At 45.2% G+C, this 26,835-nt stretch overlaps 1 protein-coding gene across 1 annotated transcript in view; it reads left to right on the top strand.

Moving 5' to 3' along the window:
* The first annotated feature begins 2,007 nt into the window (after window positions 1-2,007).
* Window positions 2,008-26,835, top strand: part of LOC110538191 (inactive phospholipase C-like protein 2) — an 88,929-nt gene continuing 64,101 nt past the window's right edge. The window contains exon 1 of the mRNA XM_036938251.1: window positions 2,008-2,812. Within this exon, the coding sequence (XP_036794146.1) occupies window positions 2,489-2,812 (324 nt within the window). The 5' untranslated portion in view covers window positions 2,008-2,488. The remainder of the gene's footprint in view (window positions 2,813-26,835) is intronic.

The following is a 26,835-nucleotide window of genomic DNA, read 5'->3' as shown; positions in this document are numbered from 1 at the left end:
GTCACCTCCTCCCTGCAGGCCGTCTCGTCGTTGTTGGTAATCAAGCCTACCACTGTGGTGTCGATGATTGAGTTGGAGGCATGCATGGGCATGCAGTCATGGGTGAACAGGGAGTACAGGAGAGGGCTAAGAATGCACCCTTGTGTGGCCCCAGTGCTGAGGATCAGTAGATGTGGTAGATGTTGTTTCCTACACTCACCACCTGGGGGTGTTCCATCAGAGAGTCCAGGACCCAGTTGCACAGGGCGGGGTCATGACCCAGGGTCTCGAGCTTAATGACGAGTTTGCAACGATAATCAGCTGCCTCCAATTGGGAACCATACTCACACCAACATAGAAATATTAGACTAGAACACCCCCTAGTCAAGCTCTGACCTACTGCACCATAGAGAACCCCAAGGGCTCTCTATGGTCAGGGCGTGACAAAATAAGTTGTTTAGTTTGTCTGGGAGCAAGACATCGGGGTCCGCGACGGGGCTGGTTTTCTTTTGTAGTCCGTGATTGACTGTAGACCCTGCCACATACCTCTCGTATCTGAGCCGTTGAATTGCAACTCTACTTTGACTCTATACTGACCCTTAGCTTGTTTGATTGCCTCCCTCCCCTGATGGCGAAGATCCCGTTTTTTTCCCAAATGGAAACCTATTCCCTACATAATGCACTACTTTTGACCAGAGCCCTATATGAGTTGTGGTCAAAAGTAGTGCACTTTATAGGGAATAGGGTACCATTTGGGATGAAACCCTGTTAGTGGGTTTGTCCTGCATCATTAGGGGTGAAACACTTTAACCGAATGATGAGTTTCTGTGAAGTCGTGTGATGGGGTTGAAGTAGATCGATAAAGATGTTTTGTGGAATTCATCAGCGATTTGGACAGAGATAATTGTCCCCCTTGTTTCCCAGATTTGTCAAATGACTATAGTGAAAGTGATTTAGCTCATTTGTGGTCAGAATTGATTACAGAATCATTACAGATATTGTGGGTTTCTATCTGCAGCACTTGAATTCTGAACTGTGGCACAGGGATTGGTTGTGTACCACTTGTTCTACAGTATGAATATATACAGCAAGGATAGGTCTGTTCTGAGTCCTGTGCTTTTCATTCTCACCAATCAATAATGTGGAGGTGCCTGGTGTGGTGTTTATGTGAGTGAAAGCCATGTGACATTCTATGTGGATTAGTGTTGGGGGTAATGCTGATGATATGCCACTCCCTCTCTGATTGGGACTGAAGCCTGGCCTGAAAATAATTGTAGTCTCGTTAAGAGACTGCATGTAATATTTGGTTCTGGGTTCTGAGATTAAGTTGATAACGCCCATAGGGATATATAATATGAGGATCATCAGCATCAATCGAGATTTTTGCCCTTGCCTCCAGAAAACACGGACGACGCTGGGCCAATTGTACGCCGCCCTATGGGACTCCCAATCACAGCCAATTGTGATACACCCTGGATTTGAACCAGGATGTCTGTAGTGATGCCTATAGCACTGAGATGCAGTGCCCTAGACTGCTGCACCACTCTGGAATAACCAGTCTCCCTGATCGAAGGTTTGTCTGTGATAACAAATATAACAAATAAAAGCCTTAGGCAATAGCCTAATGATAAGACATATTTCATGCAAATACACTCAAATTCCCCTGATACTCAGAGGAGGCTGGTGGGAGGAGCTATAGGAGGATGTGCTCAATGTAATGCCTGGAATGGAATAAAGGGAATGGTATACAAACAAATCAAACATTCCAGCCATTACAATGAGCCTGTCCTCCTATGGATCCTCCCACCAGCCTCCTCTGCTATTAATACGTTAATGTGTTTTAGCCTGGAAATGGCTTAGGCTACAAGTTGTGGTATGAATGAACATGAATAATTTCAGTGTGAGGAACATGAATCATTTAAGTGTGCGTGTACGTGTGCGTGTGCGTGTGCGTGTGTGTGTGTGTGTGTGTGGGTGTGTGTGTGTGTGTGTGTGTGTGTGTGTGTGTGTGTGTGTGTGTGTGAATGAGCGCACAAGGACATGGATCTTGTAGGGAGGGGACAAGCGAGCAACTCACATAACAGCGCATTGTATATAGCTGCATCCCGCGGATGCACGTGGGGAAGCTTCTGATGTATCATCTATAAGAGCGGATAGGAGAGTAGGGACCAGGCGAATAGAACGGTAGGACGGTCTTCTGCATGCGAAAGCGCGTGTAAACGCAAATTAACGCCTTTTTATTAGCCGGAACTGTTTCTGGGGGGACTCCTTATGAATCCATGCAGTTAGCTAATTACACCAGATCACATACGGAGCACCATCTGTTCATTTTCGAGCGACAAGAGTTTGTTCAGCCAGACGCTGACGGTTCAATCAGTCTATCCTAGATTCAGTGGACTGCGCTTCGTCTGTGGACTGATGATCTTATGTGGTCTACACAGCCGTGGACTCATGTTTTGAAACAATGGGTCAATGCACTATTTTGAATGTGTTGCTCTAACGTCCGTGGATGATGGCAGGGGTACACGCTTCCGAGTCTGTGTCGGGACATTTGCTAAATCCTATCATTGCAGCCTCTCCGGCACAGGACGCGACACAAATAGCGGGGTTGAACAACAATGACGCCACCGTGCTGCCTCCGACTGGCACCCGGGCATACCTGGACATTTCGGCGGCTGCCTTTGCCCACGGGCACCCGGTCTATGGGGCAGAGGGAGTTTACACCAACGGAAGGTACATGGACCACGGGAGTCCTTGGACTGGCAGCAGCAGCCGTGACAATTCAGCCGAAAGGAGTCATGGAGGCGTGAACACACCTTGCGGCATTATGAAGGTTGGTTTGTTTTCATAAAGCCTACTTTATCATGTCACGTCAATCATAGGAAGCTTTTAAAGGTTGCGTTAATGAGGGGAATCATCTCACAGCCCAGGCAAAACCACATGAAGCCTTCAGGTAGCCAGTGGCTAGCCCTCATTGTGATTCATTCTATTGTGATGGACCCAGGGTTAGATTAACTGTTTGTAAGTGACAAAGCTGCAATAATAATAATGATAATAAAGGATGCGGAGTTGTTACTGTGTAACAAACTGATGGTCTAGTGCCGGGTAAACATTTTGCTGAGGGAAATATTGTGATGTGGTCTGTCACTCGCGGTTAGGCTGCAAGTCCCCGAGACAGTTACAATGTTACAAAGAAGGTAGGACTAACTGATCCAACGCTCTGAAGTTTGCGCGATGGCCTTCTGCGCTGATGGTGTGGGAAGCTGCTGCCGCGTCTGCCGTCGCTGCAAGGTTAGGTCACCAAAAGTGAAATTAGATGCATGCTTTAGCTGCGCTCATAGCAGATGACAACCTTTAACAGTTATGACGTTCCCTCCCTGGATAGTACAACATGCCTCTTTCGTCGAACTACGCTACTGTTCCAATAGACTTGTAAATATAGTACTATGTCAAATCAAAACTGGCAATGCTGTTTACATCGTACTCAATAATTGTTTGTTGAACGTCAAGATGAGGCCTAGACACAAAGTCTTGGCTCCTCCAGGGGAATTCAAACATAAATGATAGGCCTACATATTACGGAGAACATGTCTGCTTTTAGTCACTATTTCCCCCAAGTCTCATGTCTCCTACTCCAGGGTGTCTTCAGTCAGATGGTGTAGCATGACAGAGACAGACAGACTGGGGGTGGGGCTTGTGGAGAAGCTCTGTGGAGAAGCTCTGTGGAGGTGGGAGTTTTTGGAGAGAGAGTGGCATTCTGTCATTACAAGACAGTTTTGCTTAGCAACTGGTATAAATCCATGAAGCTATCTATTTCCCCTGTTATTGAATTCCCCGTGGATGTGTGGGTGAACAAATCTCAACACTGCCTGCTCTCTGGTTTGGTGTGCTTCTCTGAGGTGTAGGGGAATCCTTGAGAAGATGAACAAGTCCCTGACTGTTGCTTCTCTTCACCCCAGGGTGTTTTGCCCCATTGATGAAACGCAAGGCTCTTCTTCCAGGACATTCCATGGAATAGTATAATACGAGGCTGAGGCCTAAATCCCTCCACTCCGAACTTCCCTCCAAAAGAACTGGAGCCATCTACTGACGTTCATGAGTTCAAACTTCATAACAGAAATATGGCAAGAATGCAGAGCGGATCATGTTGTCAACATGCTCTAGGTCTTAAATCCTCTAAAGCTTATTTTCCGAATGTACTGTCCTGTTCATAGGGTGTTGTATTGTTATACTTATAAGGCTTTGTTGCAGTATTTCTTGTGGTGCACATAGTGATAAACATGTTTAGAGGTTTTCTTCTGTAAGTCAGCTCAGCTGTGTGGCAACTTTGAACTCTCATCAACTGTTGCTATCGGAAGGACCAGGATGTACCATCAAAGATGCTGGACAAATAGAACCAGTAAAGGAGACTCATTCCTTCGCTAGAGCAATGCATCTATAATGTAGAGACTGCCTCGCCCCAGTCAGATTAGAGTTAATTGTCCGTGTGGCTTATGTGATTCCCGTTGAGGAAAGTTCACCACTGGATTTAGGGTCAACACTTTGAATGCCAGGCGTGAAATGCCAGATGACAGACAACTCACCATAGGTTCTAAGTGTGTGACTCTGTCAGGCTTGCCTGTGATAACCCAATTAGATAACCGTGTCCTCTTTTAGCAGCGCATCAGAGCATCACTGTCGTTTCCTGTTCTCATTCCAATATGGATGTGTTGGTCCTAGAGCACACTGACGTCCGCTTTTATTCCTGTATGTCTCCTAAAGGCCTACTCGTATCCCTGGGTGTAAAATAGTCTATCCAAAGGCCTAGTGTTCTGGAACCGCTATCACAGAACAGTTAGGGTCAGCGGTTCTTTTAGATAGACTCTGCTGCGAATGCAGCCAAGAGGGCATGTTTATTCATAGAATCAGAGAGGAACGTCGCAACACAGTGAACTTCGTCGTCAGTCACAACATGGGGAACACACAGATAGAGAGTGGCATGATGGGAATCTGGGTCAGCTCTCCTGTAGTAGAGCTTGGTGATATGGACCAAAATCCACATTGTGATAAATTGCCTGAATTGATGCAATAATGATAAATAGAAGGATAGTTTATAACATTAATGTGCAACAAGTTTTTTAAACCTTTCCTTTAAACTACTAACGTACTACGAGTCTGATGGTTGTAGCCATCAACTGTCCCATTAACAATCACACATATTAACACACTTACTTCATGTCAAACTTCACGTTTCTCTAGTACAGGCTACGTATCATAATGAACGATATCAGGATAAATGATCGGTATGGTCAATCATTTTTGGTTTATTGTCCCAGCTCTATCCTGTAGTGTGTTGTGGTGCTAGTGTAGTTAATGTGTAGTGTGTTGTGGTGCTAGTGTAGTTCATGTGTAGTGTGTTGTGGTGCTAGTGTAGTTCATGTGTAGTGTGTTGTGGTGCTAGTGTAGTTCTTGTGTAGTGTGTTGTGGTGCTAGTGTAGTTCATGTGTATTGTGTTGTGGTGCTAGTGTAGTTCATGTGTAGTGTGTTGTGGTGCTAGTGTAGTTCATGTGTAGTGTGTTGTGGTGCTAGTGTAGTTCATGTGTAGTGTGTTGTGGTGCTAGTGTAGTTCTTGTGTAGTGTGTTGTGGTGCTAGTGTAGTTCATGTGTAGTGTGTTGTGGTGCTAGTGTAGTTCTTGTGTAGTGTGTTGTGGTGCTAGTGTAGTTCGTGTGTAGTGCTGCTGGAGCTTCAGTTCCCCACATACACACATTTCATCAGCCTGAAACATGAGCTGAGGGGTCTGAGCGGACAAAAGGGGGGAGTGGGGTATAGAGGCAAATGAGCAATTACAGCAGAACCCATCCGTGTGTATATTGTTGAACCAGCCAAATCGTGCAAGGCTGTCACCCCCTTGGAGTGGTGAGTGACTGTCCCATGGGTGGAGGGAAGGGAGGGCTTCTAAAGTGGTTGGAGAGGACGGGGACAGGTTGACGGGGTCTGTTCAAGTCTGTTTCTTTTTTAAGCAGGGCTGTGGACAGCTGCAGGCTCCTGCCCTGCCTGCCTCACTTTAGCTGACTGTTGGGAAGACGCCCGTCTGCCTGCCAGCACAGACCAAGAGAGGGATAGGAAGGATCTTCCCCCAGCACTGTTGTGACCAAAATTAGTTTCTTTATCTCTCCCCTCTCCCTCCCTCTATTGCACGCTCTGAGGGGTTTTTGACCCCTGGAGCAAATAAAAGGTCAGTCTTATTCAGAGCGGTTACTAGAAAGAATGAACATTGTCAGCATGACAAAGCAGAGCAAAAACATGACGGAATAAAATAATAACAGATGTTGTACACAGAACCTTCACCACGGGGCTTTGTGGTCACAGAGCTAGCTGTTGGGACCTACCATATAGCCCAACTGCATGCCACCACACCTCTCCCCTCCCTCTCTTCACCAACTCCTCACCCCAGTCCCCAGTCATGTCACTGAGGGGCAGGACATCAGCTCGTTCCTGTCATTTATTAAACCCCTTTCCACTTTATTAACCCAGTGTGTCCTACTTCTGGTTGGCTAAAAGTCTGGCTAACAGTAATTCAGATTGCTATCCTGTACCAGTCCTGGTCACATGGCTCTATAATACATTAGTCAAGCACTCAGAGAGTGTGAGAGTGAGATTAGTTCTCTATGTGACTCTCTCTCTATCTCTCTCTTTGATAGACAGAGATATGTGTCTGTTATAGAGATAGAGAGGGGATATTTTTGAAATAGATGGCGACGGTCTACAATGATGTTTTAAAGAATGTTTTGGATCGGCGGTATCTGAGGAACTCTGATTTGAGTGCAGCAGTCTTACTTACTCCTTTAAATCTAGGTCATATCTAAATCCAGCTCCAGTCGCATTCAAGGAAAGAGATGATTCTCGGTTATACATGTAGAAAGGAATCTCATTCTCAATCGAGCATAGACTCTGAGGTGCGTCTGTCAAACCATTCCCCCTGTTCTGGTGGTGTGGTGGGGGAAATTCCGTTCTAGAGCTTTACCCAATAACCACTCCTTGGCTTTGGATGAAACCCCACCCCCCTCCAGTCATTAAATACATAAAGCCCTTAGAAGTTTACCCAGATGTCTCATAGTCTTGATCTGATAGTTCGGCAGTGCCAGAAATTCCCACGAGCCCCTGATTGATCCCTTTCCCGCCAATGCTGCCCTGGGCAAACACAGAATTCTATCCCCCAACGTTGAATTCTGGGATTTTCTTCAGCCACACCAGGATCAGAGAAGCACCAAACTCAGTCAGATCCTTCTTAAATAACACTGATTACATGCTGATGGATCCCATCGGTACCGCTTGGCGTGCGGTAGCAGAGAGAGCAGTCTATGACTTGGGTGGCTGGAGTCTTTAACAATTTCTAGAGCCTTCCTCTGACACCGCCTGGTATAGAGGTCCTGGATGGCAGGGAGCTCAGCCCCAGTGATGTACTGGGCCGTACGCATTACCCTATGTAGCGCCTTGCGGTTGGATGCCAAGCAGATGCCATACCAAGCGGTGTTGCAGCCAGTCAAGATGCTCTTAATAATTATGAATATTAAAGAACACAGTTAATGTCTCCTCATCTCAATCACTATGATAGACCACCCAGAGACATCATGGAGATTAAGTTGTCGTAGTCTCACTCTGGACAGAGGACTATGAGTTGAAGGGGAGGCAAAGGATGAGGAAGAGGAGTAGGGAGGTAGATGACGATGGATTTGGATCATGGCAGATGGATATGCATGCTCAGTCTTCTGCGACTCTCTTGGCTGTTGATCTCAAAGCAGCCATCTGTGAAACGCACACATTTCAAACACTTTATTTGGATCCAAAATGAAGCATTGACATGGGAAGGTCGCACATATTGCACAAGTCATGCATGTGCACAGGCAGACCTAATCCCAATCCTCCTCTCATCCCAAGTTCAAACCATCAACACTAACATCAGGAGACCGAAAGCTCTTGGACATCAAGTTTGATTTTTGGAGGTAAAATGTTACGATAAATGAAAAGTAAATAGCGTGTACTCTTTGTTCAAAGTCCGTAATGCTTGGGTCCATTTTGTGGATCATGAGCACAAATACTAGCAAATGCCCATCCTCCTATCCCAGTTGAAAGCACCGTTTGAACAGTGAACAGATTTCTCGTACTGGCATTTTCTCAAGCAGCTCTTTTCTTGCCAAATCCTTTGAAGACAGATGCCTCATAATATCCAATGTGAGGGTTTCTCGAATATTTGAGTGCCTCACAAATAAACTAATCTTAGCCGCTCAAACACACAGGAGCATTTGGTCTCTTTGTCTGTCCCATATGGGCAGTGAAGCGTCACGCTAAAGATCCCTGTTTGGTCCTAAACTATTTACTGTGGCACCTGGCCAGGGCTTCAGAGCAGAACTCTTGTAACAGTACTGAGAGAAGAGTGACTAGTAGAACCATGCTCTTGTTTCATGGGGGGGGGCTCTCCTGAATTGTTATTACATATCTTTCCTTTATCTTTTTCGCTTGGGGATAATGACTTGTGCTAAGTGAACAGGAACCTCAATCAGCCGTGTGTGAAATTGGGGGCCCAGATAAAGAAGAGCTTTTTGAACTGATTTGTTTGGACACTGGGGTGTGTGGGTAGACGCCTCATTTGAATGTGCCTTACAAAGCAACAGTGATGATGCTGAGAGACAGAGGCAGTGGTAGGGTCCTCTGACGTCAGAAGAGCAGCGAGGATAACATTGGATTCTGGAAAAAGTCTGATCAAAATGTCTGTTAACGTCTCTGAAATGAGGTTCTCAATTTGAATAAAAACGTGGCTGTTTGATATGAGAAGTGAAGCGGTATGGGGTTTTAGAGTCGTTCAAAGGGTGATCTACCGATCTGAGGGTTAATTGCTGCACTCGGGCCATTTGAAATGGAGAAGTAACGATGAATAGTATACTGACATTATCCTCTCAATATTTCCCAGGGTCCTTTGGGTCACTATGGCGCTGGTGTGATGAATGAATGTGGCGGTATCGCTGCAGCAACAGCCACTCCGACAGTCTCTTGTCATCTGACATGTCGTTTGGTGGCCTTTCAGATCTCACTTCCCCTCTCTGACTGAAGTGACTTCCTTTGATTGGATGTCTAGCTCTTCTTTTTGATCTGAGTTTTGACTGAAGGAAAGACATGGAAAATAGAGAGAATAAAAAATATGTCACAAAAAGGATATGGTGGTCGATATGTTGAAACCAAATGTCTTTTCATAGTCATTTTAAAACATATAATATCTATTAGAGGTCGACCGATTATGATTTTTCAATACCGATACCGATTATTGGAGGACGAAAAAAAGGCCGATACCGATTAATCAGCCGATTTTTTACAAATGTATTTGTAATAATGACAATTACAACAATACTGAATGAACACTTATTTTAACTTAATATAATACATAAATAAAATCAATTTAGTCTCAAATAAATAAGAAAACATGTTCTATTTGGTTTAAATAATGCAAAAACTAATTGTTGGAGAAGAAAGTAAAAGTGCAATATGTGCTATGTAAGAAAGCTAATGTTTAAGTTCCTTGGTCAGAACATGAGAACATATGAAAGCTGGTGGTTCCTTTTAACATAGGTCTTCAATATTCCCAGGTAAGAAGTTTTAGGTTGTAGTTATTATAGGAATTATAGGACTATTTCTCTCTATAGCATTTGTATTTCATATACCTTTGACTATTGGATGTTCTTATATGCACTTTAGTATTGCCAGTAACAGTATAGCTTCCGCCCCTCTCCTCGCCCCTACCTGGGCTCGAACCAGGAACACATCGACAACAGCCACCCTCAAAGCAACTTTACCCATGCGGAGCAAGGGGAGTACCTACTCCAAGTCTCAGAGCGAGTGACGTTTGAAACGCTATTAGCGCGCACCCCGCTAACTAGCTAGCCATTTCACATCAGTTACACCAGCCTAATCTCGGGAGTTGATGGGCTTGAAGTCATAAACAGCGCAATGCTTGAAGCATTGCGAAGAGCTGCTGGCAAACGCAGGAAAGTGCTGTTTGAATGAATGCTTATGAGCCTGCTGCTGCCTACCACCGCTCAGTCAGACTGCTCTATCAAATCATAGACTTAATTATAACATAATAACACACAGAAATACGAGCCTTTGGTCATTAATATGGTTGAATCCGGAAATGATCATCTCGGAATCAAGACGTTTATTCTTTCAGTGAAATACTGTTCTGTATTTTATCTTGTGGCATCCATAAGTGTAAATATTCCCCGTTACATTACACAACCTTCAATGTTATGTCATAATTACGTAAAATTCTGGTAAGTTAGGTGTCCCAAACTGTTGCATATATGCGTGCAATGAACGCAAGAGAAGTGACACAATTTCACCTGGTTAATATTGCCTGCTAACCTGGATTTCTTTTAGCTAAATATGCAGGTTTAAAAATGTATACTTCTGTGTATTGATTTTAAGAAAGGCATTGATGTTCATGGTTAGGTACACATTGGAGCATGGACAGTCCTTTTTCGCGAATACGCACCGCATCAATTATATGCAACGCAGGACACGCTAGATAAACTAGTAATATCATCAACCATGTGTAGTTAACTAGTGATTATGATTGATTGATTGTTTTTTATAAGATAAGTTTAATGCTAGCTAGCAACTTACCTTGGCTGACTGCATCCGCGTAACAGGCTGTGTCCTTGTGGAGTGCAATGAGAGGCAGGTGGTTATAGCGTTGGACTATTTAACTGTAAGGTTGCAAGATTGAATCCCCGAGCTGACAAGGTAAAAATCTGTCGTTCTGCCCCTGAACAAGGCAGTTAACCCATCGTTCCTAGGCCATCATTGTAAATAAGAATGTGTTATTAACTGACTTGCCTAGTTAAAGATTTTTCTCTCACCCCTCACCCAAACTGGCACCTTAAGTATCCAATCCCCCAGTAAAATGCCAATGGAGGAGGCCTGAAACCCTAAAACTCCATCTTCAGTCTAATCCCACTAACCAGATTTAGGGAACGGAAAATTAAACACTTTCTGTTCCAGGGTTTTTATTCTTTCCCCCTTAATTTAAGTGGTAGAAATGAGAGAATAACAGGTAAAAACCACAGTGATTCCTCCTGTATTATCTGATCTGTTTGATTGGGCCAGCAGTGGACAATGTCTACACGTCCACACCACTGCATTCGTATCTCCCTCGTTACTTCCTCTCTACTCCTCCCCAGGGGTTTTTGTTGTTACTAGTACACTGAACAAACCAGCTCTGCACTTCCTTCAGGCAGAGGGGAGAAGGATAGGGGAAAGGATAGGGGGAAGGGGGGAAGGATAGGGGAAAGGGGGATAAGGATAGGGGAAAGGATAGGGGGAAGGGGGGAAGGATAGGGGAAAGGGGGAGAAGGACAGGGGAAAGGACAGGGGGAAGGGGGAGAAGGATAGGTTGGAAGGGGGAGAAGGATAGGGGAAAGGATAGGGGGAAGGGGGAGAAGGATAGGGGAAAGGATAGGGGGAAGGGGGAGAAGGATAGGGGAAGGGGGGAAGGATAGGGGGAAGGGGAGAAGGATAGGGTGAAGGGGGAGAAGGATAGGGGAAAGGGGGAGAAGGACAGGGGAAAGGACAGGGGGAAGGGGGAGAAGGATAGGTTGGAAGGGGGAGAAGGATAGGGGAAAGGATAGGGGGAAGGGGGAGAAGGATAGGGGAAAGGATAGGGGGAAGGGGGAGAAGGATAGGGGAAGGGGGGAAGGATAAGGGGAAGGGGAGAAGGATAGGGTGAAGGGGGAGAAGGATAGGGGGAAGGTGGAGATGGATCGGGGAAAGGATAGGGGGAAGGGGGAGAAGGATAGGGGGAAGGGGAGAAGGATAGGGGGAAGGGGGAGAAGGATATGGGAAAGGATAGGGGGAAGGGGGAGAAGGATAGGGGAAAGGATAGGGGGAAGGGGGAGAAGGATAGGGGGAAGGGGGAGAAGGATAGGGGGAAGGGGGAGAAGGATATGGGAAAGGATAGGGGGAAGGGGGAGAAGGATAGGGGGAAGGGGGAGAAGGATAGGGGGAAGGGGGAGAAGGATTGGGGAAAGGATAGTGGGAAGGGGGAGAAGGATAGGGGAAGGGGGAGAAGGATGGGGGAAGGGGGGGAAGGATAGGGGAAGGGGGAGAAGATAGAGGGGAGAGAATGGGAGTATTGAATTTCACCCTGTCACTCCGCAACAGGAAGTGAGCTCAGCATCAGCTTTTAAATTGTGGTTAGTCACGGTACAGCACACATTGGCTAGTCGAGTGTTATTAGCGCTAACCACCAAAACAAAGGAAAATTACCTCAGCAGTCAGCAATGTGGGCCAGATATATTATTGAACTCTGCTATACTACAAACATACTGTAGTAGTCTGAGACATACTGAAAGCCAATCATAATTGAGAGGTAAATCCTTCACAACTACAATGAGCTAAAAAAAAAATGTAATAATAGAACGCCTTAACTGACCATAACAGGAAGTAGGAAGTGAGGTCGCTGACCTTGGTCCCTCTTGACCCTGTGGTTGAGTTTCCGTGTGGCGAGCCAGGAGTCAGAGGATGATAAGCAGTGAGGGAGGGAGCTGAGTGTTAGAGGGTAGAGAGGTCTGTACCTCTACCTCTACCCAGCCCTCTACCTAGTTTTCCAGCGACAGGGGAATTCTGATGGGTCCACAGCCCAGCCTGCCTAGTTCACAGAGTGGCAATTATAGTGCTCTCGTGCCCTGACACTGTCAGAGAGGACACTGCTCTAGTCAAGCGTAATAAACGTGTGTGTGTGTGTGTGTGTGTGTGTGTGTGTGTGTCTGCGTGCTTTAGAGTGTGTGTTTCTATAAGTGAGAGCTGAGAGTGAGACTTTGACATAACACACTGTCACAATGTGTTTTGCACATAACACATTGCAGCGCGGACACTTTGCCCCTGGTTGAATACAGGGATTCTGCAAGTGTGTGTTCGTCGCTTGGAACAAAGCAAGAGAGTGGAGGTGTAAACCGTCCTATAGGATCAGGGACCCGTGGCTCTGCTGGTGCTGTGCTGCTTGTCTCTCTGTGCCTCCTCTGCTGCTGTGTTTAAAGAGCTGTTTCTGTGTTGCCTCTCCCGCCACATGTGGCCTCGTTCTGTTCATTTCCTCTATCCCCACACAGTGCTAAAACCCCAGTCCACAGACCTACACCAGTCAGCAGCCTATTTATAGGCTGTGGTGGGATTGTCTGCCCTACGATAATGAGCACATATCTTTCATTTGTTCTTAGCCAACCAACCAGCATCCTCAACCAGCCGAATGTTTTGAATCAAGCCGAATGTCCTCAACCAAGTCCAATGTTGGCAACCACGTCCCTGTGTATCTTTGTGGCTGTGAAGTGAAATGTGATGGGGTTAGTGTACCATCCTGCTGTAGTCTATAGATCACAGGGGCTCTCATAGAGAGGGGCCCATCATGCAGAGGGCTCACACAGTCAGTCAGTCTATTCCAGTACTTGTGTATTGACCTGTGTGGTTGATGATTGTCAGGCCAGATCGTGCCAGCCACTCACAGATGGTGGCACGGCTTGCCTTGGCACAGATGGCAAAGGATGAGGAGGAAGAACTGGGGCTTTAAGTATAGGAGGTGTGTGTGCTTGTGTGCTCAGTCATGTGTTTCTTTAGGACATTTGTTATCTTTCGTTAAGTGTGTGTGCGTGTGTGTGTGCTTGTTTTGAGTGAGTCTGTCTTTCTGGCTGTGTGTCATCTGAAATGGAATTTGCCAAGCGAGCAGACAGCAATTTCTCTCAACAAGGGAAAATTCCTCGTCCTCTGTGACAGTCGATTTAGAAACAGAAAATGAACAGTTTGTTTCTTTGTGATGGATTAATTATACGTCTCATTCCAATTGAGCACTTCCCTTTGGACTTGGAGTGTACATGTATGTGCGTTTGCACGTACATGCATGTGTTCATCTGTGCGTATGTGTGAGAGAGAATGAGCAACATAGAAAAGGCGATCTGTGTACACTGGGTGGGAAAAGTACCCAATTGTCATACTTGAGTAAAAGTAAAGGTACCTTAATAGAAAATGACTCGAGTAAAAGTGAAAGTCACCCAGTAAAATACTACTTGAGTAAAAGTCTAAAAGTATTTGGTTTTAAATATACTTAAGTTTCAAAAGTAAATGTAATTGCAAAAATATACTTAAGTATCAAAAGTAAAAGTATAAATCATTTCCCATTCTGAACATTATGCAAACAAGGCGGTTTTAAGACAGCCAGGGGCACACTCCAACATTCAGACATAATTTACAAACAAGGCATGTGTTTTAGTGAGTCCTCCAGATCAGAGGCAGTAGATGACCAGGGATGTTCTCTTGAGAAGTGTGTGAATTGGACCCTTTTCCTGTCCTGCTAAAAAAATGTAACGATTCCTTTTGGGTGACAGGGAAAATTTATGGAGTAAAAAGTACATTATTTTCTTTAGTAAACGTTGTCAAAAATGTAAATAGTAAAGTACAGATACTCCAAAAAACTACTTAAGTAGTACTTTAAATAATTTTTACTTATGTACTTTACACCACTCTCTCTGTGTGTGATGTGTCTGCTTGTGTTTGAGCATTAAAGTCTGTCACTGTGTGTGTGTATTTGTGTTTGTGTCAGTGTCTAGAGAGAGAGAGAGAGAGAGAGAGAGAGAGAGAGAGAGCGAGAAAGAGATAGACTGGATTCTGTGTATGAGAGGTTTGCGATGGTCAGTGCATGTGTCAGTCAATGTCTCGGAGAGGGAGATGGAGAGGGGTAGAGATAGGGGGAGGGAGATGGAGAGGGGGAGGGAGATGGAGAGGGGGAGAGAGAAGGAGATGGAAAGGGGGAGAGAGAGGGAGATGGAGAGGGGAGGGAGATGGAGCGAGAGGGGGAGAGAAATGGAGAGGGGGAGAGAGAGGGAGAGATGGAGAGGGGGAGGGAGATGGAGAGGGGGAGAGAGGTAGATGGAGAGGGGGAGAGATGGAGAGGGGGAGGGGGGATAGGGGGAGAGAGAGGAAGCTAGAGAGGGGGAGAGAGAGATAGGGGGAGAGAGGTAAATGGAGAGGGGGAGAGAGAGGTAGATGGAGAGGGGGAGATGGAGAGGGGGAGGGGGAGAGAGAGGGAGATGGAGAGAGGGAGATGGAGAGGGGGAGGGGGAGAGAGAGGGAGATGGCGAGAGGGAGATGGAGAGGGCGAGGGGGAGAGAGAGGGAGATGGAGAGAGTAAAAGCAGTGTTTGCCGAGTTTGTAATTTGATACTGAGACTGAGCAGTAACTAGAGACCCAGCACTGAGAGGAGAGCAGCAGAGAGTAGCAGGAGAGAGCTGTACTGCAGTACTCACACAAACGCATCTCTCTGTACCACCAGAAAGTGCTACAGGGACATGCAGAGGAGAAGCTGATCTTGTCTTAGTTTAATCAATGAACTAATGTCTATTAATTAATGTCTTTTTTTGTGCATTGATGAAAAACAGACTGGCAGGTGAATGATTAAATGGATGCCACTAAGTTGATCATCATTGCTTTACTTGTTGATTTGGATAAAATGAGCAGAAAGGGACATGCAGTACAGCCTGTCAGAATCCTATCAGACCATCAGGACAAACCTTAATACGGCGACCCAGTTTAGAACGCCAGAGTGTTAGATAGGGACACGGATGAACCCTTTTAGAACCCTTTTAGATGGAATCAAAAGGGTTCTGCAGGTCAGGGAGAGAGGGAGAGAGGGAGGGATGAAGGGGGTGCAGTGGCCTGTATCAGAAGCCAAGGACAGAAGGAATCCAATTGTGTGTGTTAGAGGTTGCTGGATTGATGGAATTGGGCCTGGGGTTGGGGTTGGTCTAATGGGTCAGGGTGTGGGTGTGTGTGTGTGTGTGTGTGTGTGTGTGTGTGTGTGTGTGTGTGTGTGTGTGTGTGCGTGCGTGCGTGCGTGCGTGCGTGCGTGCGTGCGTGTGTGTGTGTGCATTTGTCCATGCTGTGTGTGTGTGTTTGCGAACATGTCTGTGTGTTTATATGTGTTGGGTGTTAGACATGGTTATCGCTAAGGGCTCAGACACACCAACAGCGTTAGCTGGCCGAGAGTACTTAGCACCTCTGAACAGAGTGCGCACCGATTCTACATTGCGTGAAAATCTTGGCAGTCGGACATCTACACTGGGTGGTCCCGAAAGCACAGCCCGCTGAATGATCAGCAGACAGATGCTCGATCCACATTGGAGCTTTAAGACATGGTCTTAGTACAAGGTGTGTGTGCGTGTGTGTGTGTGAGGGTGATTATACAAGGGATTGGCTGGAGATGACTGAGGAAGTAAACCCATGCTGTGCCAGCGGTAAGGGGATAACACATGGATCAATGCCTGCTATACAAGACTGCTCTGTGGAGTGTTAGAACCTGGATGGAGGTAGAGAGAGACAAAGGAAGAGAGATACAGGGCAGAAGGAGGTGGAAAGAGCTTGGTGGAGGGAGAGGAACCACATTGATAAATGGATAGAGAGGAAGTGCTTCAGGTGCTAATCCATTATGACTTCTCATCACCCAAAGCAGTTGGTTAATGATAACCCCGTGTCTAATGTGTAGCTGTGTGTTTAGGCTTCTGTCCCAATTGGGTCTTTCTATAAATAATGGAGCCAATGTGTGACATTGTGATAAAAAAAATTCAAAATGGTTGAAAAAAATCTAAATAAATGTCATGCGGTTCCACATGATGGAATGTGAACATATGCAAATTGGCCCATAACTCCAGCTATACAACAACATAGGACTAGGACTATACATCCTGTAAATAGCCCATCACTCCAGCTATACAACAACATAGGACTAGGACTATACATCCTGTAAATAGCCCATAACTCCAGCTATACAACAACATAGGACTAGGACTATACATCCTGTAAGTAGCCCATAACTCCAGCTATACAACAACATAGGACTAGGACTATACATCCTGTAAATAGCCCATAACTCCAGCTATACAACAACATAGGACTAGGACTATACATCCTGTAAGTAGCCCATAACTCCAGCTATACAACAACATAGGACTAGGACTATACATCCTGTAAATAGCCCATAACTCCAGCTATACAACAACATAGGACTAGGACTATACATCCTGTAAATAGCCCATAACTCCAGCTATACAACAACATAGGACTAGGACTATACATCCTGTAAATAGCCCATAACTCCAGCTATACAACAACATAGGACTAGGACTATACATCCTGTAAGTAGCCCATAACTCCAGCTATACAACAACATAGGACTAGGACTATACATCCTGTAAGTAGCCCATAACTCCAGCTATACAACAACATAGGACTAGGACTATACATCCTGTAAGTAGCCCATAACTCCAGCTATACAACAACATAGGACTAGGACTATACATCCTGTAAATAGCCCATAACTCCAGCTATACAACAACATAGGACTAGGACTATACATCCTGTAAATAGCCCATAACTCCAGCTATACAACAACATAGGACTAGGACTATACATCCTGTAAATAGCCCATAACTCCAGCTATACAACAACATAGGACTAGGACTATACATCCTGTAAATAGCCCATCACTCCAGCTATACAACAACATAGGACTAGGACTATACATCCTGTAAATAGCCCATAACTCCAGCTATACAACAACATAGGACTAGGACTATACATCCTGTAAATAGCCCATAACTCCAGCTATACAACAACATAGTACTAGGACTATACATCCTGTAAATAGCCCATAACTCCAGCTATACAACAACATAGGACTAAGACTATACATCCTGTAAATAGCCCATCACTCCAGCTATACAACAACATAGGACTAGGACTATACATCCTGTAAATAGCCCATAACTCCAGCTATACAACAACATAGGACTAGGACTATACATCCTGTAAATAGCCCATAACTCCAGCTATACAACAACACAGGACTAGGACTATACATCCTGTAAGTAGCCCATAACTCCAGCTATACAACAACATAGGACTAGGACTATACATCCTGTAAATAGCCCATAACTCCAGCTATACAACAACATAGGACTAGGACTATACATCCTGTAAATAGCCCATAACTCCAGCTATACAACAACATAGGACTAGGACTATACATCCTGTAAATAGCCCATAACTCCAGCTATACAACAACACAGGACTAGGACTATACATCCTGTAAGTAGCCCATAACTCCAGCTATACAACAACATAGGACTAGGACTATACATCCTGTAAATAGCCCATAACTCCAGCTATACAACAACATAGGACTAGGACTATACATCCTGTAAATAGCCCATCACTCCAGCTATACAACAACATAGGACTAGGACTATACATCCTGTAAATAGCCCATAACTCCAGCTATACAACAACATAGGACTAGGACTATACATCCTGTAAATAGCCCATAACTCCAGCTATACAACAACATAGGACTAGGACTATACATCCTGTAAATAGCCCATCACTCCAGCTACACAACAACATAGGACTAGGACTATACATCCTGTAAGTAGCCCATAACTCCAGCTATACAACAACATAGGACTAGGACTATACATCCTGTAAGTAGCCCATAACTCCAGCTATACAACAACATAGGACTAGGACTATACATCCTGTAAGTAGCCCATAACTCCACCTATACAACAACACAGGACTAGGACTATACATCCTGTAAGTAGCCCATAACTCCAGCTATACAACAACATAGGACTAGGACTATACATCCTGTAAGTAGCCCATAACTCCAGCTATACAACAACATAGGACTAGGACTATACATCCTGTAAGTAGCCCATAACTCCAGCTATACAACAACATAGGACTAGGACTATACATCCTGTAAGTAGCCCATAACTCCAGCTATACAACAACATAGGACTAGGACTATACATCCTGTAAATAGCCCATAACTCCAGCTATACAACAACATAGGACTAGGACTATACATCCTGTAAATAGCCCATCACTCCAGCTATACAACAACATAGGACTAGGACTATACATCCTGTAAGTAGCCCATAACTCCAGCTATACAACAACATAGGACTAGGACTATACATCCTGTAAGTAGCCCATAACTCCAGCTATACAACAACACAGGACTAGGACTATACATCCTGTAAGTAGCCCATAACTCCAGCTATACAACAACATAGGACTAGGACTATACATCCTTTAAGCAGGGTTCATTTTTATAAAAATACATGTATTTAACCTTTATTTAACTAGGCAAGCCAGTTAAGAACAAATTCTTATTAACAATGACGCCCTACCAAAAGACAAAATGCCTCCTGCGGGGACGGGGGCTGGGATTAAAAATAACTACAAATAATAAATACAAATATAGGACTAAACACACATCACGAGAAGAGAGGCAACACAACACTACATAGAGACCTAAGTCAACAACATAGCAAGGAAGCAACACATGACAACACAGAATGTTAGCAACACAACATGACAACAACATGGTAGCAACACAACATGGCAGCAGCTCAACATGGTAGCAGCACAACATGGTAGCAGCACAACATGACAGCAGCACAACATGGTAGCAGCACAAAACATTTTTGGGCACAGACAACAGCACAAAGGGCAAGAAGGTAAAGACAACAATACATCATACTGACATTGACTATTCAAATTCATTTCCCTTAAATGTTTTTTTAGGCCATGGCAATGTATTGATGTTCAAATTATTATTACTTTCTAAAATATGTAATATTTTAAATCAACGTGGGAATTTTATTGAATATCGTTCTGATTCTCTCTTAAGGGAATTATTATCAATGACTAATCAACAGCTGTAACAAGTTGTCCAGTGTAGTAAATCCTCACTGGTCCCCTAGAGAAGTGGACTGTCTGTTCTTTTTGATGTTTCCAGAAAGCCTTTTTCACAGCCTGTTTCCAGGAAAACTGAGGGACCAGGGTTGTGATCATTTCCATTCCAGTTCAGGGAATTCCACAGTTATGGAATTACACCGAGACTCCCATTTATTTCACTTTAAAATGTATGCCAAACAAAGCCATTGATTTCAAAGTTTAACAAACCAAAAAACTCTATGCACAATAATTACTTTGAAAAATGTATACAGTAAATAACAATAAAATACATTTACTGGAAATCTGTGCATTTGCAAAGTTTGGTAACAGAATTGCAATAATCTCTGCAATAGTTTTACTACTATATATTTTTTAACCCATTTTTTGTGATATCCAATTGATAGTAATAGTCTTGTCCCATTGCTGCAACTCCCGTACGGACTCAGGAGAGACGAAACACGACCCTGCTATGCCGCACTGCTCACTTAACCCGGAAGCCAGCTGCACCAATGTGTCAGAGGAAACACTGTTCAACTGGCGACCGATGTCAGTTTGCAGGTGCCTGGCCTGCCACAAGGAGTCGCTAGAGCACGATGGGACAAGGAATTCTTGGCCGGCCAAACCCTCCCCTAACTTGGACAACGCCGGGCCAGTTGTGCGCTTCCTCATTGGTCTCCCAGTCTCAGTCAGCTGTGACACAGCCTGGGCTCAATTCCAGGACTGGCTGTAGTGACAACTCAAGCACTGCGATGCAATGTCTTAGACCACTGCGCCACTCGTGAGGCCCTATTTCATAGCTACAACCATCATAACAAGATCCATCGTAGCTACATCCATCATAACAAGATCCATCGTAGCTACATCCATCATAACAAGATCCATCGTAACAAGATCCATCGTAGCTACATCCATCATAACAAGATCCATCGTAACAAGATCCATCGTAGCTACATCCATCATAACAAGATCCAGCGTAGCTACATCCATCATAACAAGATCCATCGTAACAAGATCCATCGTAACAAGATCCATCGTAACAAGATCCATCGTAACAAGATCCATCGTAGCTACATCCATCATAACAAGATCCATCGTAACAAGATCCATCGTATCTACATCCATCATAACAAGATCCATCGTAGCTACATCCATCATAACAAGATCCATCGTAACAAGATCCATCGTAACAAGATCCATCGTAGCTACATCCATCATAACAAGATCCATCGTAACAAGATCCATCGTATCTACATCCATCATAACAAGATCCATCGTAGCTACATCCATCATAACAAGATCCATCGTAACAAGATCCATCGTAACAAGATCCATCGTAGCTACATCCATCATAACAAGATCCATCGTAACAAAATCCATCGTAGCTACATCCATCATAACAAGATCCATCGTAGCTACATCCATCATAACAATAGATGACGATGGTGGACATGTCAAAACTATGTATTTTTTACTAACCCGTGCCCAGAATACCCAAGACCAATCTGTGAGTTAAGTTGACCATTGGAAAAAGAGCTCCTGTGTAAATACTGCCATGCAGGTTCGATTGAATTGAGCCCCTAATCTTTATTTTCAAGGAGTTGCACTTTTGCACCTTTCTTCCCAAAACAATACCACAATAAATTTGAGTCTATATTTCCTTGCGCCCCATGGCGGAGTCAAACTTACACCGCAAGTGGCAATAGATGTCAGGAACTCTGTGCTCTTACCACTGTGAGTTAACAGTCCAGATTTGTGTTTGTTGGCGATGTACATAATTACATTATCAGAGCTTGCCAGTGGACTTCTGGTAAGTATGCCTTAATGAGAACGTGTTGGGATCAGGTATAACTACATTTACCCACCCCCAAAATGAATACTTACATTTTTCTTTTTTACATTTCAAGGGGTTGGGCAAAGACTGAAATTGGGGTTGACAGTAAGACTTTCAAGGAACACTGCCTCCTGTGAGGAAAAGTAGATGTCACCGATGAGAGAAGAGACAGTGTGTGATGGGGGATAGGAGGAGAAGGTTCGGCGGAGGTGACAGAGAGTAAGGAGAGAGAGAAAGGAAGAGAGGGATTCTGTTTGTGTGTTTTTTGTTTTGTGTGTTTATGTTTGCTTCGGGAAATCTGTTTCCCTGCCAGTATCCACTTCCTCCTGTGCGTTGTTTTGCAGTGTTTATTAAAGTCACACACTTTCCCACTCCTTCACCCTTCAATGCTGTACCAGATTTCTCCTAATGGTTTCCATCCCTATTAATGGCCTACTCCTCTCTCTCTCTCTCTCCGTCTCCAAATGACTCACGATCAGCACCTTGAATCAATTCATCTGAGTGTCTGAGTGAGAGTGAGTGAGTGTGTGCTGTGGACCAGCAAGGCAAGGTTGAGGTTGAAGTGACCTGTTAGTTTATGTAACGGCTCTTGTGGGTGTTGATTGTGTGATTGTGATGGGCCCAGATAGCGGCACTCGAGAGTGGCCCATTCAACGTCTGCCTCACCACCCCTCTGTCTCTCTCTTTCTCTCCATCTGTCCAACAAACCCAGAGTTCAACAGGGGGTGACAAAATGACCTTATTATCCCAAAGCCAGTGACTAATTGAGGGCCTGGTTCTCTGCAGCCCCGGAGAGAAGTGGAGAGTACGGGAGGGAAGAATTGGGGAGAGTAAAGGAGGGGAGAGGAGATAAAGGGAGAAGAAATTAGGGGAGGGCAGAGACAAGGGGAGATGAAAGGACTGGAGAGGAGAGGGGAGGCAAAACAAAACAAGCTGGCACAGATCCAAATCCTCCAGACCTGTGAGGTGGCCATTTTAGACCTACTAGAGGCCGTACATTATTTCATAACAATTATTTACCGTGATGTGTGTGTGTGTGTGTTTGTGTGTGCACGCTCACAGGACTGCTTTAGATGAGCAAAGACTAGCTGCGTTGTGGGAGAATGTCGAGTAGGGGTTCAGGGAACCTATAAGGGTGGACCAGGGGACCAGCACTGTATGGGTTAACCAGACATTTTCTCTTGTTTTCCACCCAGCTGACTGTTTCCCTGCTTCTCTCTATCGGTAGTTTATTGACATTCATGCTGTAGAAAGTCATGTTGCACACTGGGATTGATTGAATTCGCTCACAGGGTCCCGATGAGAAAGGACAGTCATTTCCTGGTGCCAGACTGTGTCAGTGAGTGTGTGCAAGCTCGCACGCTTGCGTGTATTTGTGTGTGTTTGTATGTGTCTGCATGCGCGCATGTACGTGTGTGTGAAGGGGACGCAGGTGTGTGTTTACCCACCTGCCTGTCTGTGCCTCCCGGCTGTGAGGAAGGGACATTGTCAGGGCCGCCTGAAAGTGGGGATTGTGGGAAAGCGTTGTGTGGCTGTGACAATGCAGTCCCCTGCGGAGCCACCACACTCTTACCTGCCACTTCTGCTCTAGAGAGGGCCCTGGTGTGTGTGTGTGTATGTGTGTGTGGCTGTGTGTATTAAATTAGTATGCTACTCTTGTATGCTGTGAATGTATTTTTCTTTCTGTCTGAAGGTATTTGTGTGTGTGTGCATGTGTGTGTGCGTGCCTGTATTAAATTAGTATGCTACTCTTGTATGCTCTGAGCGTATTTTTATTTTGTTTGAAGGTATTGTGTGTGTGTGTGTGCGTGCGTGCGTGCGTGCGTGCGTGCGTGCGTGCGTGCGTGTGTGTGTGTGTGTGTGTGTGTGTGTGCTCTACTATGGATGTGCCCTGAAACCTAAAACCAATACAGTATGTGTTAACGCTCTTTCCATTGCTTCTCTAATAATGACAGGAAACTCTCTGGAGAACTTTCAACAAGCCTTACTGCACCAAACAATCCATTAATTACAGGGCCACAGAGATTCTAGCTGGTCAATGGTATTGAATGCCTGTATACCAAAAGTAATTACAGGGGAGGGAAACTTATAGGACATTCTAAAGAAATCAGTTACAACACAACATGTAAAAGCTGTGTTTATCTTTACTGTCCGTCATGAAACCCTTTGATACATGTAGCCTGCTGACAGTAAGGCCGGTGGTGGAGGCTGGAGGGTCGTTCATCATATCCCACCTTTCTGAATATGGGGAAGGAGGGAGGGAGCAGCTCTCCTCTCCTGTATTTCATCTGTCTCATTTCCCTGTTAATTGCCTCTCCTCTACCTCTCTTCTCTCCATCCAGCCCCATGCATCTCCGATGGGGCCAATTATCTAGTCCTGTACAGTACTATTTCAGCCCTGTGACAGAGAAACTGAAGGGGGAGGGGCGTACGCCCTCTGAGGGTGACACTTAGGGAGGAGGGAAGATGGAGGTGGGAGAGGGGTGTAAGATGGAGGGGGGTTGGAGGGTGGTAAGACAGAGGGGTTGACATGGGGGGTGGGGCTGGGCGGGTCGTTCCCTGTCTCATCTCTCGGAGGTTAGAGAATGTTCTTTGAACCATAATGTTTTAAATCACACCTCCTAGTTATTCTAAGAAACATTGTATCTCTGTGGATTAGGTTAGATAACCGTTCCTGTCGCCTGCGCCGCAATGTCTCACATTGTCATATTGTCTCTCTCTGTTGAATCACAGTTTTAATGCTTACAGAGCACATTTGATCTTTTAAGATATTTCCCTGTGTGTGTGTGTGTGTGTGTCTGTGTGTGTGTGTGTGTGTGTGTGTGTGTGTGTGAGAGAGAGAGAGAGAGAATCTGCTCATCTCTGGTATCCACTATCTCAGATCCACCATCTCCTATCACCTGATCCCTCCTTGGAGATATTTCCAAATCAACATGTACGTTCCATTTCAAAAGGTTGACATTTCTGTCGTCCTGCATGGCACGACATGGAGCTAGCAGCAGGGCACTGAGAGGGAGAGAGCAAGTGAAGTAGGAGCATGCAAGGAAATAAGAGGAAGGGAGGTAGAGAGAGGGGAAGAAAGAGAGAACGGATGGAGGGGGAAAGAAAGCAGGAGAAGGGGGAGCATCAGGAATGCCGCAGTGACCTGTTGCCACAAGAAAAGGGCAACCAGTGGAGCCCAAACACCTTTATAAATACAACCAACCAATATTTATCTGTTGATTTATTTTCCATTCCCTTTCATACTACAACTATTAGCACACTGTTAGGACACTGTACATAGCTAATAGTATAACATTTGTGTGTGTGTTTACTGTTCATTTCTGATGGCTTATTTCACTTTTGTTCTTCACTTATATTTCCCTTGGAGGGAGGGAGGGAGGGAGGGAGGGAGGGAGGGAGGGAGGGAGGGAGGGACATACTTGGGGTCATGGAGAGATACTCACAGAGTGTTGCAGTGTTGTGAAAGGAAGTGAGGGACTGAGGGAGACGTCAAGGTGAAAGAGGGAATGAGGTAAGGAGATACATGTAATATAGTATATTCCAATGAGAGGGGATGGAGAGGAGGAGAGGAAGGTGGAGAGGAGGAGAGGGGATGGAGGGACAGAGGAGGAGAGGAAAAAGGAGGTGGAGGGAGGTTATGTAGTGGTCAGTTTAAGATTGGGCAGGTGCCAAATTAGATTAAGAGGTAACTGCAGAGCAATCGGATTACAGGCTAGTTTATCAAATGCTGATGCCAGTGCACCGGAGTGGAACACAGGCAGAGCTGACCTGCATGCCACGGGAGTCGTTAATACACACATACAAGCGTGCACACACATGTACGCACACAACACGCATGTGTGCACATTGCACACACACACACACACACACACGATTGGACACACACACGCATGTAAGAACACACACATAACCCCACTTCAGCTAACCAGCCTCCACCTCCTTTTTTCAGCTAACCTTGTTATTCTCTTTTGTCTGCACTTGAGCTTGTCCTTGTAATAAAATGTCCCCCTCCCTCTTCTCCCCAGTAGTTTCCTATCCCTCCTGCACCCCTGTTCAGCGCCACAGCAGACGTGTGTGTGTGTGTGTGTGCGTGTGTGTGTGCGTGTGTGTGTGTGTGTGTGTGTGTGTGTGTGTGTGTGTGTGTGTGTGTGTGTGTGTGTGTGTGTGTGTGTGTGTGTGTGTGTGTGTGTGTGTGCGTGCATGGAGACAAGAGAGAGGATCACATTTCCCAGAGCAATCGCTGCAGAAGCGATATAGGAGCCGTGCAGTTATCAGGCATGAGCATCTTCAGTTCAGCCTGCAGATGCCTCGAGTCCTCACAGTATTGATCTGACTCTGACAGGATGTGTGATGTCATATCCTGATGCATGAACATGTTTGTGTGCAGTCACTTGTCTATTCTATGTTCGATCTCCGTGTTGGGGCTGTCATGCATGTACACTAGTTAGCGTGTAGCTAGCCTGTTGCGTATGTGTCAGTGAGTGTGTAGACTAAAGAGGCTGATGATGATGGGGGATTCCAGGTGCCAAATGGCTTGGCTCAGCTCAGTCCCCTGAGGTGTCACTACCTCTCTGTTGAGTCTCTATGAGAGGGAGACTGATGCTAGGATATAATGCATCTGTACCGATGGAGAGCTTAGCGACTTTTATTACTGTTGATCTGATGTAGCTTTATGTGGGGTTTCAGCGTAGGGTTTAATGTGGCTTTTCAGAGTAGCTTTCAAAATGTTTGTTTATATAGGAACTGTACGGTATAACATGGGTTTTCAATGCACATCTTACCTACTGGTGCTCAGGCGTCAATTCAACGTCTATTCCAAGTTGGTTCAACGTAATTTCATTGAAATAACGTGGAAACAACGTTGATTCAACCAGTGTGCCCAGTGGGTAGTGACTACCTCTCCACGTAGCTTTTATAGGGATCATAGTCCTCCTCAGCACAGCAAAGGAACATGGTATTTGGCCATCTTGACCTCCTGTACTATCTCTGTCCTCACACCCAGGCCTGATTGGCTGATCTGGTGGCTTGGCTGAAGGCCTTGGATTGGTAGCACAGAGAGACAGGCTGTCCATTGGACCAGATGGAGAACGGAGGGTAGTCGGTGTACTGTAGTGTCTTTCATGGCTCCTGACTCTAAAGCCTGTTCCCCTGCTGGCTACTGCTCCTGGCTGGGGTTAATGCAATCTCCTATCCCTGTGGTGGTGGTATTGGA

The sequence above is a fragment of the Oncorhynchus mykiss genome, chromosome 12 (genome assembly GCF_013265735.2).
Source record: "Oncorhynchus mykiss isolate Arlee chromosome 12, USDA_OmykA_1.1, whole genome shotgun sequence".
NCBI lineage: Eukaryota > Metazoa > Chordata > Actinopteri > Salmoniformes > Salmonidae > Oncorhynchus > Oncorhynchus mykiss.
Note: the sequence above shows the minus strand (reverse complement) of the source record. Positions and strands in the feature narration are given on the sequence as shown.